The following is a 20613-nucleotide window of genomic DNA, read 5'->3' on the forward strand; positions in this document are numbered from 1 at the left end:
ATTTCTCCATGATGGGATATGAGACTGTTCGTAGGTGATATTTATCTAGGACTGCGTAAAGATCCTGAAGTTCAAGTTTGTGATATGCAGATACATTTACCAGCAGAGAGAGAAAAGGCTGTACTGTACCTTGCTTGTGATCTGCATCCATAATTTATTCATCTCAAAGTGCATTGGGATTATGCCATTATTTTTTTTCACAATGGGGCCTTTAGAAAGGCATTAGCTAAACAACAAGCCACTGTTACCAAAAAAAGAGCGAAGGCAATCCCATTTTAAAGTTTGAGTTCAGATAAGCATCCCAAATTTTAGACATGCGGCAGATAATAGGAACTCTGAACATTTTGGAGGTGCTTATACCATGCCCGTATCTGCGGTCCCTCGCAGCCATGCAATCCAGTGTTCCCAGCTTTCATGATTTTTACCACAAGCATCTCGTTATTGGGATTGGGGGGAGTTCTTAAAGGCCCCGCTGTGGGAATGAAGGAATAACATCAGTATCTCAACTTCCATTTTAAAAAAAAGTAAATTTCTAACCCTTGTAGTTGCAGAGAGAAACTTGAAAATGTGACCCAAGTGTCCCCCAAGGGCTCAGAAACCAGAAAGCAAAGGAAATGTACCTGACATTTCTTTTTGCAACATTTCATGATTTGTAATGACTTTTTGAAGGCCTGATTCATCATTTTTGGCGTGGGGTTGGCCACTCTGCTTATCCCTGCACTTTCCCCAAATATTCACCAGGAAGGATAATCTTGCCACAAGTAATAAGATGTTTGTTGGAAACGGGGTGCAATCAGATGCAAAGATGAGGGAGCAGTCTGTTTGATTCCCCACTCAGAGCCCAAAACACAGAGCTGTTGAAAGGAACCCACATGAATTCCAAAGGCTATTGCATTGTTTTACATTACTGGTGTTTGGAAATTGGTTGCGAAGGGCCAGCAATCGTAGTTTATATTTTCTAATGTCATGTGGTTAATCTGTTAACGTACACAACCCCTTTGCACTGGATGAAGTAGGGGCAGTATAAGGCCCTCTCGGTGGGAAACCTTGGTTCAATTCCCCATTATGCCTGATGATGGAGAAAGGATTTGAACAAGAACCTCTCCCGTCTCCGGTGAGTGCTCTGGGATATTCTAAGGGTTGGATCCAGTGGTTAGGATTCTCACTTGGGAGGTCAGAGACTACCATTCAAATCCCTTCTTCCCCAACAGGTAGAGGAGATAATTGAACTAGGATCTCCCACATCCCAGGAGAGCATCAAAATAATGGTAACTTTTCAGATTTAGACCCTGATTTTGCAAGTTCCCACTGAAGTCAAGGGGGCCTTGTGCATAGAACAACTTGCGCCATCGAGGCCTTAGAAGTTTTCAGCTCACAGACCTTCTTCTTTCCCTTTGTTCATATGCTTTCATAATGTTATGAAGTTACTACAAATAATGATCTTCTACATGGCACCACTTACTAGTTCCTATGGAAATGTTATCATAGCCAGCGTTCCATACAGACAAAAATATTTTTGATCAAATCAGTCTTTTTTTTTTTTAACAGCAAAATATTCCGCTTTATTTAACATGCTCACAGTGCAAACACATTTGATTACAAGGTAATTTACTTGCTTTAGTAAAACATTGTCACAGACAATGCTGTAATTTTGGCTTCAGTATATTAAATCTAGTATTAATTTACTGAGCCATAATAGATTGATGTAAGTAACACAAAGCCACACTATTTACAAACTTATTTCAGGCACACAGAAAAGCTCCCTGACATTTTAAGGTAGAAGTGGATACAAAAAAAAGTTCCAGTTTAAGAGTCTAATTAGGCCTTCAACCAGAACCAAGGTAGGGAAGAGAAAAGGGTGCATAGCAGAAGGAATAAGTGAAACATTCTGAACTTCCAGAGAGAAAATCCTTTATTCAGCAATCACTGAATACTGTATCACAGCACATATAACTGCAATGGTTATGAGAGAGAGAAAGAAAAGCAGCCACCTTCCCTAAAAGAACCTCTCTTAGTGAAAAAAGAAAAGGAGTACTTGTGGCACCTTAGAGACTAACCAATTTATTTGAGCATGAGCTTTCGTGAGCTACAGCTCACTTCATCGGATGCATGCCCTCTTAGTGACTGATTCATGCCTGCTGAGAGATGCAACACTGGCGGCTTACTGTCTTACAGGAATTATTGCTCTTTTTTGATGCAAGAGGCTAGGCAAAGTAGCCCTTGGGGTGTTCCAGAGAGGAGCAGAAACTGATGATGGAGTCTGGTATTTTATTTAATGCCATCTTGTGTATTTACAAGGAATGCACAAAGGCTTGCTTCTGCAAATGCAGGGGGAACCGAAATCAAAATGAGTGCTTTCTTTTCAGCCCACACCCTGACCCAGGCTCTCTCTCTAGGGTTCTGGGCCACGCTGTGCTTACAGGCTTCTACTCAGATTTTTTCCAGCTATCTCTGTCAGCCAGTTCCTCAAAGGTGCCTATCTCCCACTGAAGTCATTGGGAATTACAAGCCTAAATACCTTTGAGGATCTGGGCTGGTGTGTGTATCTTCTCTCACAGATACACCCAGCCCCACCTGGTTACAATACACACTGGAACCCTCCCCTTTGCCCTCTGGTCCCTAGTTTCCAAACACTCTATGAGACCTTGCTTTAGGTATGGTCCCTTACCTGTCTCACAACTATCTTAAGTAGAGGGCCTGCTCATACGTGGGTTTTTAATGCAATTTTAACTCAACCCATAACAAGGTTTAACCCAGCTCATAACAAAAACCCTTTCCCAGCATCCCTTTCTGGCAGCTGTCCCTTTAAATTTGGCAGAGACAAGCCGCCATAGCCCTAAAATGGCTTCATTTCCCTTTTTTCCAGCTGGTAAATATTGTTCGTTCCTATTATGTTTTAATCTGGTTTTCCTGTTTGTTTGGGTTCTTTTCCCCGTAAAGATAGATTTAATGCTTGTAAACAGATACCTAAATATGCACCCAGGACCTGCTCCAGGCTCTGATCGGTGTGCATATGAGTTGGTGCTAGCCGTACAGCTGAGAGATTGCATGTGAAAACAGAATGTGGCCCTATAATCTGATTTAATAATTACAGGTGTTAATATACTAGTAAAACCTCTATGCAAAAGAACCAGTGCATAGCTTTACTCTAGTATTTATCTGAAATAAGGTAGCTTTCAGATAAATGTACCTTTTGCAGTGTCCATCATGTCATCTGAAGAAAAAGGTAGTTTTATTATGTTGTCTACTTTTAATGTGATAGTTTTCAGGCTAAAACCTGCTATGCTGACCTTACCGGAGTATAACCCTGATGCACTTGCATTGTAAGAGTCACGGTAAAAATGTTTTTCCTGGGTGTTTGGTTCAAAGGTTACGTGCTGGCTGTGCTGGCCAGGCAGATGGCCAAATGTGTTGCTGGTCAGTTGTTCTGAACAGTAGCAGATGTGAGAATGGGAAACCCAAATGCCTGCTAAGCAAACATCAGCTGAAAATACTCCGTCATATTCTGATACCAAACGTAGCTGATGTTTGTTTTACTCGAGGCATTAATTTTGTGACTCTTCCATTCCTAGGAGAGGGAGAAAGAGGGCCCTTTGTGGCTCTCTTCCCACTCCCCGGGGCAGGGGGAGTAAAGAGAGAGAAGTGACCCGGGGACTTTTTGATGCCAACTTGCAGAGTCTCCAGGATAGGATTTTCTAAGGATCACATGGGTCAGATATATGCAATAATAATTCATTAAAAGGTGGCACATGAGGTATCTACCAAGAACCAGTATCCCACTGGTTAATATAATCACTGTGACATGTATGTTCAGACAATATTTAAGGAGTTATGTATCTATCCTGAAAATGTTGTTCTTAAGGCAGGAGGTGACATTCTCAGACAGTTTCTTTTCAGGCAGGGGGTAACAGATGCTTATTTCCCATCTGGTCATTGTGTATTGTGTGCCTCATAATGTATGCCTATTTGCATACTGAGACAGATGCTGATTAAGAGATTGTGAAATCTCTGAGAGAGGAGTATACAAGAAAAAAACAACCAGCAAGGGATGTCTTGCATATTGATAGTACAATGGATTGTTCTGATATATCTGGGGGTACAAACAGATATTCCGAATCTTTCACCCAGGAGGTGAAGCTGGCAGTATAACTTGTCTAATGAGCGTAAGATCGTAGCCAAGCCTGGGTCTAAAAGGCTGGAAGGACTTTGGGTGAGCATTACGCTGTAAGACATGAAATTGTCTCGTAAGTGAATCTAGGTTCTAGAATGTATGTTATGATTTGATTTTCTGTGTCACCATCTGTTTCCAATACTTCTGCCTGCTCTGACTTGAATCTCTCTGCTTTGTTAAATTCACTTTTACTTGTTTGCAGTATAAGGGTATCTAAGAGCTGTGAAGCAGAACAATGATCTGAGGTGAAACTGACTCGCTGGGGTGTCCTGCTTCTTTGGAAGCAGTGAATCTGTGAATACTGTGAGTTTCAGTGGACCAGGGCTGGGCACTCCAGGCAGATGCGTAGAGGACTTGGGGGTTGGAGTGTGCCTATCGCTGATCTGTAGAGAGAGAAAACAGGGCCTGCATAGGCCTAGAGGGGAATGTTTATGTTGCCTGTGGCCCATGGCTAGGTTGCCAGGTGTCTGTTTTTCGACCGGAACTCCCAGTCGAAAAAGGGACCCTGGCAGCTCTGGTCAGTGGTGCTGCAGGGCTAAGGAAGGCTAGTCACTACCTGTCTTGGCACCACATTGCACCCCAGAAGTGGCCAGCAGGTCTGGCTCCTAGGCAGGGGGTCAACCTCCTGCACCCCAACACCTGTCTCAACCCGCAGCCCCCTCCTGCACTCCGAATCCCTCATCCCCAGCTCCACCCCGGAGCCCGCACCCACAGCCGGAGATCTCACCGCCTCCTGCACCCCAACTCCCTGTCCCAGCCCAGAGCCCCCTCCCGCACCCTGAACGCCTCATTTTTGACCCCACCCAGCAGCCCGCACCCCCAGTTAGTGCCCTCAACCCCTCCCGCACCCAACCCTCTGCCCTAGCTCAGTGAAAGTGAGTGAGAGTGGGGGAATGTAGTGAACGGGGGCTGAGACTCAGGGAAGGAGGAAGGGCCTTGGGGAAGAGGCGGGGCTAGGGTGTTCAGTTTGTGTGATTAGAAAGTTGGCAACCCTACCCATGGAGTCAGAGAGCTAACCCTGGCAGGCACAGACAAGGCTTCTGTACACGAAGAGTAGGTGATAGGGAGGCACCTCACAGCCCTGGGTACCTCCACAAGAGCCTCTTGTGGGACCTCTTGGAGTAAAATTAGAATCCTTCAGAACCTTCCTGCAGAGAGTTTGGCTATTGTTCATTTCATAAGTACCTGAGGGTCACAAAGTCCACAAAGTCACAAAGACCCCAGTGGGTCTCCCCTACAAGGAGATGAGCGAGATTTTCAGACTACGGTTGGGTGTGCTCTTCTATGTATTTTTGTAATGCTGAGGTTGCTTTACTGCATGTTTCTACATGCATTTTTGCATTGATAAGCCCCGTTTATTGCATAATTCTATGTACCCTCCTAATAATAATGCTATAGACTTTTGCAGCCTTAAGGCTGGGATTTTATGAGTTCTGCACTTTTGAGGCTAATCTTCTGTACGTGTCTTTTGCCATGTTGAGGACTAGAATTTACATGTTCTTATATGTATTTTTGTAAATCTGAAATTGCAGTAAAACAATCTCCTACATATACGTAATATTCACCATTAAACATTCACCTATATGATAGGTGTGATACAGAAACCCCTAGCCAAAGGTCCCCTGTTCGTCACAAACAGCTCTTGTCTCAAACCTGGCAAACTCACTATACCAAACACATATCTTGCAGGGTATTTATACATACAGTGTAACATGTAAGGTATCTACAGAAAGCTCATAACTTAACAAGACTCATAATCATTGTGAAACATGTGTACAGCCAATATTTAAAGAATAACATAACTAAGTTGAAAATCTGCTTTAAGGTCTTGAATGTACAAATTTGTCACTTAAGGGTAATATGTCTCAGTGATGGCCCATTCAAGGAGGAGGGAGTGGTCACCCCTCCCCAATTAGCCAGTGATGTAATGTAAAGCTCAGTTGTCTAGCCTTGCTCCATCCCAAGACTATCAATGAAAAAACAGCAGGGATAACTGAAAACAATCAAAACTACTTGGAGGTAAAAAGGGAACATTTCAAGAGGCAGGAGATTGCCCTGTGTATGAATAAAGACAAAAGACTGTTGGTATCATATAGAATGGGGAGAGGCACTCTAGATTAATTCACTGAGGAAACATCTTGTGGAGTGGTGATGTCTCCATGAAAGCTTGGATCCTGGTTCCTGTAAAGCCAGCCAGCTCTGCAACGGCTTGACTTTGGAGGAAAAACCTAGTTGATTAGACAGGTAAGGCAACTCTTAGAATGTGAACTAGGGCCTACGCTTGTTATCATTTTGTTTTGTATTGTAATTATTTGTTTCCACCACACGCTCTTGTTCCAAGTTGAATCTCTATTATTTCTTATGTAAGCAGAGTCAGGATGAGCTCCACCCTGACATCTGGTGGTGAGGTGTGGCAAGTTGTGGAAAAGAACTTCAGGGGCTGATCTCATTTGCATAGGCACACCGACCCCGCCTAGAATGAGGCCATAGCTGCCCAAATGGTCATTTTGGCTGCTGTGGGATCCCCAGTGTCTCTGTTAGTGGGGCAGGAAGAATAAATTGTTATTACCCTGATTATGGGAATCAAGGACAGTGGAACTGTACTTGGCCTTTTGTTATGATGGAGGGACTCGCCATCAACTAAGTAGCACTCGCTAGGCAAGGGACATGAGTTCCAAAACTCTGTGAATTGAAAGAGGCAGGTATTAGTGCCTGGTGGTGTGGGTTGGGTCCCTTTGTGAGGGCCTGAAACATCAATTGTACCTGTGTCTTTCTCCGCTGTGGAATGTCAGAGCTAATTTTGGGTCTGTTAAGAGTCTAGCTACAGGTACTGTGCTGAATTCACTTTGGCCTTATGGTGCACCAGCACTAAGGCTCCCACTACTACAAGCTGAAATCACTAATGAGCTAAAATTACTAAGAGCTGAAATCACTGAGCTCTGTGTCAAGTAGTGGGGAGCCTGAAGATCTAGAGTGCAGTGGAGCCGTTCGTGGATGGGCTGGTGGAGCAGTTCATGGGACAGTGGGAGCTGCTTGTGTAACGTGGAGCAGAGCCATTTGTGGGACGGCGAGCAGAGCAGAGCGGCTTGTGAAGTGGATCAGAGTGAAGCCCTATGGAGCTGTGGGGCAGTCAGCTCCAGGTCACGTAAGGAGCCCCTTACCTCTTCCCTCCCACACGTACATTTTTACCCAGACTGGGGAGTAACACTCTGCAGATGAACTTTTGAACTCTGGGGATGGACTCTTCCGGTTGTTGGACTTTTTGGACTTTGGGTGATTTTTGGGATTGCTGGACTCAAGAACCCGAGGGAAAGGACGTGGCCCAATTTGCTGGGGTGGGTCTTTGCTCATGGTTTGGTTGATGAACCCTAGTTGTGGTGTTTTCCCAATTTAATGCTGATGTCGTTTACCTCATGTTATTAAAGATTCTCTGCTACACCGAGACTCTGTACTTGCGAGAGGGGAAGTATTGCCTCTTTGAGGCGCCCAGGGGTGTGTGTAAGGTTTTCCCAGGTCACTGGGTGGGGGCTCGAGCCAGTTTTGCATTTGCTTTGATGAGAGGGAACCCCTGTGTACTGAACCCAGCCCTTGCTGCTATCAACTCGGCCTGGCAGAAGGGTTACACTTAAATAAATCTGTTTGTTTCATTAAATGTTCCTCATAAGTGCTGTGTGGTTTACAGGAGCAGTGGTTTAAGGTAAAACTAGTAAACTGGGGTACACTGCTCCTTTCGGGCAGAGGATTTGGGACTTCTGTGCGTAGCCAGTGTCAGGGGCTGGATATCACAGGGGAATGATTCAAGGAGACTCGGAGACAGAGGTACACCTACTGTGAACCTGCAAGGCAAAGACAAGGCTGGCATAACCCAAAGGGGAGTGCTTGAGTGGCTGAAAGGCTGATGGTGTTAGGGAGCTGACACCCAGTCACCAAGGGTAAGGCTACCTCTCACTAGGGGCAGGGAGTAACAAGGTGATTCACAGCCCTGGGTACCCCAAGAACCATCCCAATAGGTATAACCCAGCAGTGGCAGAATGACCAAAAAGTGGCTCCTATTCAAAGAGTATTTATTTATGGTACTGCTTTGCATTGTATATTTCTTTTTCTACTGTTCTCATGAAAGCATTCTTTAATTATTAAAATTACGAATTATTTAAAAGGACAAAAGAAATTATTACTCCAGTCTGGGAGTCAAAACTGAATGAAAGAAACTTGTACAATACTCTGTATTCTTATAGAATGTGAACTCAATAAGCCTTAAAAGTAGGCCTGTTTATTTTTCTCCTTCCCTCCCAACTAAAACACGAGAGCAGAATCAAAACCACAAACCCCGTGAGCTGTAGCTCACGAAAGCTCATGCTCAAATAAATTGGTTAGTCTCTAAGGTGCCACAAGTACTCCTTTTCTTTTTGCGAATACAGACTAACACGGCTGTTACTCTGAATCCTGTCATAGTAATCTTTGATCCAGACTTCAGGAAACTTGGTATCAATATAGACTTTAAAATATATACAAACATTTTTAAACAGTTTTCATAAGCTTTTTAGAAAGTTTACAATGTCATCCATTGCTTTTTTACCAGAGCGAAATGATAGAATCCCAAAATCAAATAGGCTTATCACTCCATGGAAGCCATCTTTAACGTGGTACCAAGTCACAGGGACACCACTGTCTTCTAACCGTTTCTTGTAGAGCAGTCCATCATCCCGAAGCACATCGTATTCACACGTTAAAATATAAGACAGGGGGAGCTGGCTGACAATGGACTCTTCAGCCAGAAGAGGTGAAAAAGTTGTCTCAAAAGCCACTTTAGCCGCCTCATAGACTTCATCTGAGTATGAAGTGGGCAAATGTGGTTTGTAGCCTCTGGCCTTAAACTCCTCAGGGATATTGTCTGGATTTACCCATCTCCCACACTTCTGTTTCACGTCCAGAGGAACATGAGTCCCCTCCATGACATTTTCCAATACTGAGAAGTCCTTCTCCAGATACTTCAGACAACAGCCGATAACGTGCTCTCGGTACAGGAGGGGCACTGCACAGTTTTGCTGATATGAAGGCAAATAAAAATCAATTGCCTGAAGGCCTGGATAAATCAAAATCTGAGCAAGTGGCTTTGGAAAATTCGGTCTGCTCACTAATGCTTGGCAAACAACAGCAGCAAGAGTGCCTCCAACGCTGTCCCCACTAATGATAACACAGGCAGAATCCACCCCATAGTCTTCTGCCGTCCTCATAAAGTGTACGCTGGCAGTGAGACAGTCCCTAAATTGAGATGGATACTTGTGCTCAGGAGCCAAACGATACCTACAACATTGGAGACATTGATTACTGGAGAGGAAGCAGGGCTGGGCGTTGGGAGGGATAGTTCTATTCTTAGGCCTGTCACTCACCATGGACCAAGCTTCTTCATCTAACTGTGCCTCTGTTTCCCTCACGCGCTTTGATTGCTCTGTCTGTTCAGAGTGCAGGTTGAAATTTTTCAGACACAACTTTTCTTTTTGCCTAAAAATGCAGATTAAGTTTGTCCGAAACATTTTGCAAATTTGTATTGAATTCGGCAAATCATTTCAGGGGGCGAAAATAATCAAAAAATTTTTGTTTCGATGTTTTTTTAAAAAAAAGTTCTGATTTTTCAATTCAAAATTATTTTTGTTTGAATTTTAAGTCAATTTTATTTTTTAAAAGGTGGGCTTTTTTTAAATAAAAAACCCCAAAACATTTGGTTTTGGGTCAAATGAAACATTTTGTTCAAACCAAAATGACATTTTCGAGTGGGGGGGTTGTGATTCACCAGAAAAATTTTGTTTTCGGTGGAAACAAACCAATTTTTTAAATCATTTAGTTCACCTACTGAACTGAAAAATCGGTTACTCACACAGCTCATCTATTTAGATTGGAGGCTCTAAAAAGCAGGGACTGCTCCTCATTGTGGAATCGAATGCATCTACCATAATGGAGTGCAGATCTCAGCTAGGTCCTCGAGGCACAGCTGTAATAACATAAGTCATAATAATTGAAAATTTTCTTTCAAAATTCTTCATTCTTGGTGACGGGATTTTCTTACAGAAAGAGGATCCTTTTTAGCTTCCCCTAATATTCTGTTTAGGTTTTTTAAAATTTTTTACTTGCTACCCATCAACAAGGAAAGACAACAATTGGGAGAGGAGGTTCAAACCAACTAATTTCTATTTACAGTCAATTGTTTTTCTTCTGCTCTTCCATCCCTCTACCATTCCTCTCCCAGGGTCCATGTGCTGGAAAAATTTTAATATCCTGAACTGGAAGGAGTTGGGGATACCCTTCATAGTGAGTTTAATTTTGAGTGGAGCTTCGTTCTTCACTCTAAGCTGTATGGATGTGCTCTTCAAAATGGCTATTGGCGTCTAAGAAGTACCCTTGCTTTGTCATTCTTTTGCATTTTTCTTCATTGAGCTGTACACGGTTACTATTAAGTGTGCTATTTAGTAATAATAATTACTACTATTATGCCAAAAAATAAATAAGGCCTCTGTGGGCAGGAAGCATTTCCTTTATATAAAGTTGCAATCTTATTGCAACTGTTCAAATTTCAATAGACAGTCTTCCCACAGGAATGGGCTCCACTTAATAGCAGAAAACAATCAGAACTAAAACATGATCAGCTCTCTTTATGAGAGACAGACTGCTTCAGAGAAAGGACCAATCAAACAAGGATCCAACATTAACCGTGAATATAGTAAATATTTTAAAAATACATGGGGCCAAGATTTTAAAGGGGCCTTGATCTGCCTCTTGATAACCACAGCCTCCTAATTAATGTTTAAGTTACGAGTGGCATGAAAGAAAGTCACCACTGTGGGAGTGAAGGAGACAGGAAGTATTTCTAAAAGGTGGAGCACAGCAAGTAGGAGGCGACAAGTAGATATGTTCCCTGACATTAATCTGGGGTGCTGAAAATGCCAAGTATCTGCCTCCCAATGTGAGAAACTTCAGAGAGGGACATATGAGGAGAAAGCGGTAGACACTTCTCTTAACTCTGCTGCAATAGACTGGACAAGGAGAGTTTTTTGACAGAAAAGGCAAATAAAGAACAAATAGTTCACTAATAATAAAATAGGGGGAGTCGTTCCTAAACAGGAAGCAATTATGTTAGCAGTTATGATACAAGAGAAAGAGGCATTTCAGAGGGGCGTGCACCTTTTGTGTATTGTAAATAGGAAAATGATGCATGCTCTCTCTTAATTTAATGGTATACGTAATACAAGAACATATCCCAAACAAAGTAACCCTGAGGAAGAGGCTCCTATTGCAAGATCTGCTTTCCACAGGCTTGAAGCACATGCTCTCCCAAAAAGGGTAGAGGACATTAGACATGTGTTCAAATGCCCTCTTGTTCGTTCTACGGCATAACCTTGTGTGACCTTCTCAATAACATTTGCATACCACAGGTAAACTATTTCTTGGGTCTGCAAAAAATATAGTAAATATTGGATTAAATGCAAAGGAAAAAATTCTGTTTTCATGGCAGGAACCAGGGTTGGGGGTAGCGGGATGACTAGTTTGTATCACAGGGCAGGCCCGGCATCATCGCAGCATGGAGGAAAATGGGGTACAGTGCAGAATGTGAATGCTGGACAAACAGTTCTCCAATAAAGGCATATTCCTGAAAGTCCAACATGCAAGTTCTAAACTCTCTGTCACAGTTCCAGGTAACTGCACTTGTATCCCCCTTCCATGGTCCACTCCAGAACTGCCCAGTCAGGTCTCTAGTTGTCATCTGTCCCTGGGCAAGGACCTGTGTCCTACTCCCTTCTGACCAGGGGTTCTAAGGGTCCACAGCCCCCTGACATACATTGTGATCTTCCCAGCAAGCCAGTCTACCTGATGGCCAGCCCCGGGTGGCTTTTTCTCCAGCGTCTATGACCAGTGTACCAATATTCTGAATATACCAGCAATTATGAGTTACCACACAGCTCTTTCTCAGCAGAGAACATTTATTCTTAAGGTAAAAGCATCACAAAGAAAACCTATAATAAACCATAAACAGATTTAGACACTAAATGTACCCAAAATCATCCATTGGTTTTACCGGGCCGTGGTAGGCCAATAAGGCCTGGGACCCTACTAAGACCAAAGATCCTGTCTGTTTGCTGAATCAAGAGGAAGACCCTGTATTAGTTCAAGCTCAGCTTTTTATACCAAAAGCTGTTTCTTTGTCTCTTGGTCTCTGGAAAATCCAGTTTCAACCAGAACTTTCAAACCAACCCAGAGGGTGGTGGTACCTCTTTGGAGTTGTTTACCATCTCAGCGAGTTGCCTCAATCACCCCTGTGACAGACTGACAATTTCCTGCAATATCCTGAATATACTTTATTGAATTAGGTTGGACCTTTGTGAATTAGGTTTATCGTCTTCGGGGTCCATTGAATTAAAAATGCAATTGAGTGTGTGATATTGTGGAATTGTAGGTATTGTGACGGGGCAAGGCCAGACGGCTATAGTAAAGTAGTGAGGAACAGGTATGTTAGCCTCAGGCTAAACAAATCCCTGGTACCATGGTAACCAAATGGCAGTTGCTCCAGGTTAATCAAGACACCTGTGACCAATTAAGATCCTTCTAGAAGGCAGTGGCTATAGGTAGGTTGATTGGGACACCTGAAGCCAATCAAGGACTGGCTGGAACTAGTTAAAAGCCTCCCACTCACTCAGTGAGGGTGTGGGTGTCAGGAGCTGAAGGAGGAAGCTACACTGTTGGAAGAACTAAGTAGTACATACCATATCAGGCCCAAGGAAGGAGGCCCTGAGGCAATGGTGAAGTGAAGCCTGAGGACATGGGGGGCTGTTGTGGGGAAGTAGCCCAGGGATTTGTACGCATCCTGTTTCTAAAAGAGCAGTTACCATAGCTGATACTATTAGGGTCCCTGGGCTGGAGCCCGGAGCAGAGGGCTGACCCAGGCTCCCCCCCTTTGCCCTCTGATTAATCACTGAGACTGGGAGACAACAGAGACTGTGCAAGGGAGGATAGCTTCTCCTCACCTCCCTTGCTGGCTTATGATGAAAATGGCTCAGTCGGCTGTGACCCTTGCCTCTAGAGAGAGAAGGGCTACATAAAGGGTCACAGCGAGCCTCTGAGGCTAGCGAAATCCGCCAAGAAACGCGGGACCCACGGAGACAAGGACAGAGCTTTGTCATAGTATGTAACTTCTCTAGGAGACTGACTAATGCAATCCCTGAAAGATATTAAGAACTTCAAAGGGCTTTTTGGAACAATGCAGGTGAAGTGGGTTTCCTAGAAAGTACCTGGGGGAATTCAAATGATCCACTTCAAAACCACTCTTTTGAAGTACGCCCTGGTGAGGAAAACCCATTGTTTACTAATTACCTGCTCCTAGAAACTCCAGATCAAAGATCCTGACTTGTAAAAAAGGGTGGAATAAAATGTGAGGAGTGTGCTAGTTGTGAGCTGATGCTGTTATGAAGTTGTGACCAAACAAGAGACCCCCCTTTGTGGGGTTTTGAAGGACTGCTCCTGCTGGAGCCTATGTTAGAACTGGGTGGATGTCTAGTAAGCTTGTTAGTATGTAAGTAGGTTTTTATTGTTTTTAGTATGTTTTTTCTGTAGTGTATTTACCAATAAAATAGACTAGCATAAAAAGAGCTGTGTGATATCTATAACGATGGGTAGTCACACTGTGAATCGTCTCGGAAGAGAAAGCAAGCAGGTGTGCTTGGGCAGCCAGTCTGTGCTGGAAATACCACAGTGAAGGCAGGCAGCTGGGAAGCCTGGAAATACCCCAGTCAGGAGGGAGGGAGAGGCAGGTCTCCACTCCCAAATGGCAATGGCTGCAGAGCTGGAAGCCTGAGAATGGGTGCTTTCGCTGGACCATTAAGGGGAAATCTGGGTGCAGTTGATCTGATGTATGAAAACCCCCAATGTTCTAGTTCGTGGAAGAGCTATGGTAACCCTCCCACAGGAAGCAGAACACGATAATACATAAACATGGAATACAACGGTCCCCAAAGATATTGCACAGGGTTGTCGTACCCACTCCTTGTACATAATCTCCATTTGCACTGGGTTAACTCACCCAACAGACACCACCACTGATTCGCTTTCTCTGGCAAAATAGCGGCACACTCTGTCATAGGAATCTGAAAACAAATGTTTCCAATGGCACTGAATTAGTGTCTTACATTAAGATGAGTCCCAGCGGAACATTTTGTTTCTTAATCCAGACCTGGATCCAAAGTTTTCCATCCTAAATAGTGTGGGGTGAATCCGTAGTTTTGGTTTGGGCCTATTTCTAGTCTTCTTGGGTTTATTTGTTTTTGCCAGTCAAATAGTTGTATTTGTTAGCTCATGAACTGCATTTTCACTTGTTTGCGGCACTGTTAAAGTGCAACGCTTTTCACCTTTCCCTTCACGTGCATATTTCTAAGAAGCTCAGGCATGGATTTTTCAGACCGCCACTGCAACCAAATAACACATACCACCTACTACTGATTTAACGGTAGGCACGGGTAGGTTCTCTATACGCTGGGGAAGATTTCAAAAAGTTTTCTACTGTTCAGCTCCACCAGCATTGGGAGCCCTAATCCAGAGGGGCCATCAACATTTTTGACACCATATCACATAACACTGCTCTGAGGCAGTCCGATCAGTACTGTTGTATATTCTGTAACACAGCTAATGTGCTTGTGTTAAATCTGCCTTGTACTTGTCTCACCTTTTTATTGTTCCGTGAAGGCAGTGGGGTTGAAAGGGAGAAACTGAGGGCAGAAGTTGGTCTCTTGATCCTTTCTATGGCAATAAATGGATAGCGATGGCTAAATTGTCTTGAAAAGGACCCTAAATTTGCACCCACGATATTAAACCTGCAACTGAAAGTGTGCCCAAAATTGGAGACTGGCTTGAAGACCCTTCAAAAATCTGTTTGAGCGGGGCAAAATTTCCAGACATGTAGTTTATTTGCCAAAAAATGCAGTTTTGTTCGACCTGAAACTATTTACTAATATGACAGAAATTCACCAGATAGTTTTGGCCAAAATTCTTTTCGGGGGAGATCTAGGTTTACAACATGAGGAACAGCCGTGCTGCTGCCCATTTTATAACCTTTAGCTTAGTGGTTAGGGCATTCATCTGGATGTGGGAGATGAAGGTTTGAATCATTGTTCTGGAGCAGCAATTTGAAACTAGGTCTTTACCGTCTCAGCTGACTGCCCTAACCACTAGGCTATGAGCTGTTCTAGGGTGGGGCACTCTGTCTCTCCTGTTGCAGCTGTTCCAGTTTATACAGATAATTATTCATTGGCACAAGGACTTTACCTTGGCTGTTCCCCCTGCTACATCCCCCTTAGCCCCAGGCTATCGAGTCATTCTCACTCTTGCTCTCTGGCCCAGTGACTATTCAAGTATTTTATACAAAGTGGAACAGCTATACCAAGAGAGATAGAAATAGACCAGCCCTAGAATAGCCTATAGCCTGGGGGTTGAGGCACTTATTTAAGAGAAGAGAGATGTGACTTCAAATCCCTGTTCTAAGGTAGAGATCTGAGCCTGGGTCCGCCACATCTCAGGTGAGCATCCTACCCACTGGGCTGAAAATTATAAAATGGATGTCAACAAAGTCCACCAACAACGTTTTCCACTCTGTTTGACCCAAACCGATGGCTTTAATTTATTTATTTAATTTATTTGCAGAGCTGCCTGTGAACTGAAAAAATCAGTTATTCATCCAGCTCTACCCTGGAGTATTTTCAGTTTTCTAGAAAACAAGAGGCTAGTTTCCTTGTGGCAAAGATAGCATTGTTAGCCCTCAATGCAATCTGTGACAATCCACTTCCTAGAGAATGTTTCTTCCAATCTTAGTGGAAAAGCTTTGGGTGGCCTATGACAGGCAATCTTTTCTATCTAGTGTAAACTCTCCACTCACCCCCAAAAAACAAAACCCTCCATGTGACATTTTAACATCACATGGACACCCAAAATACAGGCACCAATTAACATTACAGACCTCAATCCTCCCCTCAGAGTTCAAAGGCGTTGCACAAATTTAAATAAAAACAGGGCGTTAGCCATCAGGCTTCAGAAGGTTGGATTTGAAAGCTGTTTTTACCAACAGCAACCAGTGTACATTCATTTAGATGCTAATATGGAAGCCACAACTTCATTTGGATACAATAAGACCTGATCCAAAACTTCTCCTGAAATGGGAAACAGACCTGAAACCTTTTTTGAGGTTCTAAACAGTTCAGATGAGTTATTTGTTTTAAATACCATTCGTGGTTTTTTCCCCCCTTTAATGACTTACTAATGCTTCCAAACATCCAGCCTCCTCCATGCAAGTAGATGATGCCTCTCCTTCGGCGAACAGAAGGCGCTCTAGGCTGGTAAACCCTCACTGGCACCTCCTCAAACTGCAGGTCCTTTATGAAGAGTTTGGGGTCCTCCTGCAGGCTTTTTCCATCTTGTGTGTAGCGGATGAAGTTGATCTCAGAGCAGAAACCCAGACGCTCAAAAATCTTACCCTGTTTGGAACAAGGAAGGCCAGAAATTAGTTAAGATGGCCCAGAGCTGGCCACTGTGCAGATAGGAGGAGGCAGCGCTGGTGCCCTCCTTATAGCTTTTAGTCCAGTGGTTAGGGCACCTACCTGTATTCAGTTCCTCCCTCCATTTAATGTGGAGAAGGGATTTGAATTTGCATTCCCTACAGTGCACAAAAGTACCCTAGCTACTGGGCTATGGGGCATTCTGGTGTGGGTCTTTCTGTCTCCCTCGATAACGCTGCTGAACTGTGTATAAATAATTAAATATTCATTGGAACAGGGACTTGAATTTGGGTCTCCCATACCACAGATGAATGAGTGGCTAACCACCTCTACAGAGTCAGCCTCTCTCTTCCCCTCACCCAGTGGCTATTCACTGTCATTCATAGCCATACTCCACAGACATTCATAATGTGTGAGACCCAAGTTCAGATTTCTTCTCCACATCAGACAGCAGGAGGAATTGAATGCTGGTGAGCATCCCAACCACAGGGCTACACGGAGGACACCGTCACCTGCTGCTGGTTGTATGAATGGCAGCTAAAGCCAGGGGGAATTAGCCAGAACTATTTGGTGAATTTGTGTCAAATCTGGGAATACTTTTGGTTTACCCATACCTGCCTTTTTTTTTTTTTTGGTGAATATACTATTCGTGTGGAAATTTTCCCCCAGCTCTGACGGTAAAAGTTGCCATGTTGATAGGCCTGGAGATGGAATCCTCTGTTTTTCCTCAGAATAAATGCCTCATTGATAGTGGCTGTGCCAGTTACCCCTACATCTCCCAGTCTTTATGCCTCAAACAAGAGGGTGCTTTAGCCCTCATGGCCTAATAAGTCCTTTACCAAGAATGCTAACAAAGTTCCAGTCCATGCCAATAGTGGTCATTGGTCCACTAGAAAGTGAACTAAGATTACCAACTCCTTCAACATAGATAACCAAATAGCCTTCAGATTATTGTGAGTTGTGGTTGCCATGACAGGTTAATTTGAACAGTTGACCTAGGTAAAAGGCTCTGTATTCCATCACCAATCCCCATAAGCTATCTAATCCCCATTGTTAAAAAGTTGTACTGTAAAACTACCTGTCAGACAGATAACTTTGGTAATGCAGTTGTGCCTCAGATACAGGAAATTGATTATCATTTCTGTAACCAAGAAATAAAATAATCATCTCCTCATTACACAAGCACTAGAATTGTGTGATGTGCTCAACTTAGATCTCAAAAGTTGTCAAAATTAGTCTTTGTCCATTCACAGCCATTTGCCAACTTTTAAAAGTCATTGGACTTTTAGACAACAAGAAAATTAATAGCTGTAAGTGAGCCGGGGGGCAAAAAGTTGATACCTTTCCACCTTATGGAACAATCAAAACACACCAACTTATCTGCAAACATTTGAGGCTGCTATTAGCTTGTGAATTTCACTCCCATACATAGTTCTGAACATATGCAAATCTGTATGAACATGCAAGGGAACATCACACCTAAACCTGGCACTGTGGGCTCACAACAATCCAACTAAGCTATGGAAAAGGCAACATCTTTTTGAACACGAAGGCATGCTAGCCCATACAAACCAGTTTTTAAAAAAAGTTAAACCATTTCAGTTTTGCAAGCAGTTTTTATTGAGTTATGTTGCACGGAAATATTTCACACAGTGAGATTTATCTATTTGGTGGAAAGCAGGGTGTTGCTTCTAAATGGTATGCATTGCATGAATCTCCTTGCAGATATCAGAATTTGTGAACACTCTACCCTAAGTATTTCCACAAGGATGGAGCAGCAAGGAAAGGAAACCTCTGTGTCAGGCCAGCTGCTGTTCTACAGGTGTCTGTTGCAGCCTTGAGGACAGTAGCTGCTGTTGCCCTAAGATACCTCTTCACTGAAGGGCAGGGGTAGTAGAGGATGTACATAACAGCAGATTTCCAGGCCCCTCAGTACTAGACTTGATCTCAGCTGGTCCCTGGACAGTGGAATTCAGAGTTGAATTCTCTGCCACACTGACTTATGCATCAAATTCTGCTGGCAAGAGCATATCCAGGAGAAGGATGGAATTTGCTCCATAACTCAAAGTCAGCTTTTCTTCTTATCTTAAATACTTGTCCCATCTCTCCTAGTTTCTGGCTCAGAATAGCGCACCACATTTAAACATTTACTTTTAAAACGTTTCCCCTGCTTCCCCTCCAACCCTCCCATGTCAATCAAAAACCAAAATGTAAACACAGTTTCAAGCCAGGAAAACTCACCAGAAAACATACAATAACCATCAGGCAATGAAGGATGCGAAGCTTTCCAGGTTGCTCGACTCCAGGAGGGATTTCTGAATTGGAGAGATCATAATAAATTGCCCATGCTCCCACCAGAGTAAAAGAAACAATCAATATTTCTGCTGCAATTGTGAACAAGAAGTAAACAAGCTCCATGTCTCTTGACTGGGGGTGATGTAGTCAGAGAACTGACTTTGACTTGATGTTCCTTCCAGTTTCTGAAGTGTCTTGGATATATAACTAGGTTATTTACATCCACAAAAGAGTGTGGGTTGTACTCCCAAGCTGAAACAACACTGGAGAATGTTTTGTAGCACCCAATATTTCATCACAGCACTGTAGACACTGTAAATGATTTCATAACAATTTGGGCAAGTGTTGCAGATAAATACTAGTTAGAAGATCACATTGAACATTGTGCAAAGATAAGATGGTATGTGTCTGCACTGTAACTGGCTGGATTCACACGTTTAATGTAGGCTTTCTCTTGCACAGCAGTATAAAATTCTGCTAGCAGCTATTCTGGCAAGTGTGCCCATCCTGACATCCCACACAAGTGATGTGAAGATTTATTCATGGAGAGATGGAGCCAGCCAAAGTACAGCAGCTAACCCTAAACTGTACATGTACAAAGTTAACAATGTTACAGGTGGTCAGCAGGACAGTTCTGTATCTACAGTGTGTTCATTCCGAGGAACATGGGACTTATGCGTTTAATTTTTGATGCTGCTGGTAATTTTAAACCTTCTAAAATTAGGCATCTCACTATTTCCAGAGGGCCAAGGGAGGGGGAGGAAGTGACAATGTCTTGAATCTTTTAGAAATTTGATTCAGACAAGTATCCAAAAGTTCGGATGCTTTTCTCTGTATATTTGGTGGTATTCGGCCTGGGCTAATCCACAGCCTCATTCCTTTACCCCTCAACAGGCACCAGAAGGGTCAGCCTAAAATACAGCAGGAATTTAAAATACCTATTTTAGCAATGAAGGGAGCAATCTGTTTAGTTCATCAATAGTGGTTCTGCATTTAGACTGGGGGATGAACTCCAAACTACGTTAAATGGGCCAGATTGTCAGCTGGTGTAAATTGGTATCTCTTCATTGAATTCAAATGGAGCTACATCCATTTGTACCACATTGGTTTAGCCCTTGGTGTTTGGAAGCAATTCTGATGGCAGGGAAGAATTCTTACTTCATGTCTTGCCACCCTTCCCAATTTCATTCTGATTTGATGTTCTGCCAGCATTTGAAAGTGACTATGTGCTATTCTTCTCCTTCTCGCAGTACATTGGTTCCACCTTTCCCAAAACCCTCATCAGCCTTTGCAATGCCTCCCATTTGGCTTCCCTCAGTTCCCAGCTCTTTGAATTGCAGCATATACAGAATGCTGCCTTCAGCCTCCTAACATGCCCAGAAAACTTCACCCACATCAGTCCCACTTTCAAGCAATTTCCATGGCTCCTTCCCATCAGGACCCAATTTAATTTTTTTCTTTTAATTCCCAAAGCCCTCTATGGTCTTGCTGTGGCCTGTCTCGTGGCTTTGGTCACTCTCTCTTCCTCCTTTGCACTCCCTATTTTTTTCTAGTGGTCTCCATCCTGTATCTCTATCTGTACCACTGTAGGTACAAGAGCCTTCATTTCTGTGGCTCCTG

At 43.3% G+C, this 20613-nt stretch overlaps 1 protein-coding gene across 1 annotated transcript; it reads right to left on the minus strand.

Annotated features, from left to right (window-relative positions):
• Window positions 1–8700: 8700 nt before the first annotated feature.
• On the minus strand, window positions 8701–19116 carry LOC125624428 (arylacetamide deacetylase-like 4). Its single transcript, XM_048825113.2, has 4 exons — window positions 18940–19116; window positions 16461–16677; window positions 14238–14301; window positions 8701–9475 (listed from the first exon to the last, which is right to left on the minus strand). Exons 1-4 carry the CDS (start codon window positions 19114–19116, stop codon window positions 8701–8703), a joined length of 1233 nt encoding a protein of 410 aa, XP_048681070.2.
• Between the last annotated feature and the right edge of the window lie 1497 nt (window positions 19117–20613).

This window comes from Caretta caretta, chromosome 18 (genome assembly GCF_965140235.1).
Source record: "Caretta caretta isolate rCarCar2 chromosome 18, rCarCar1.hap1, whole genome shotgun sequence".
Classification (NCBI taxonomy): domain Eukaryota; kingdom Metazoa; phylum Chordata; order Testudines; family Cheloniidae; genus Caretta; species Caretta caretta.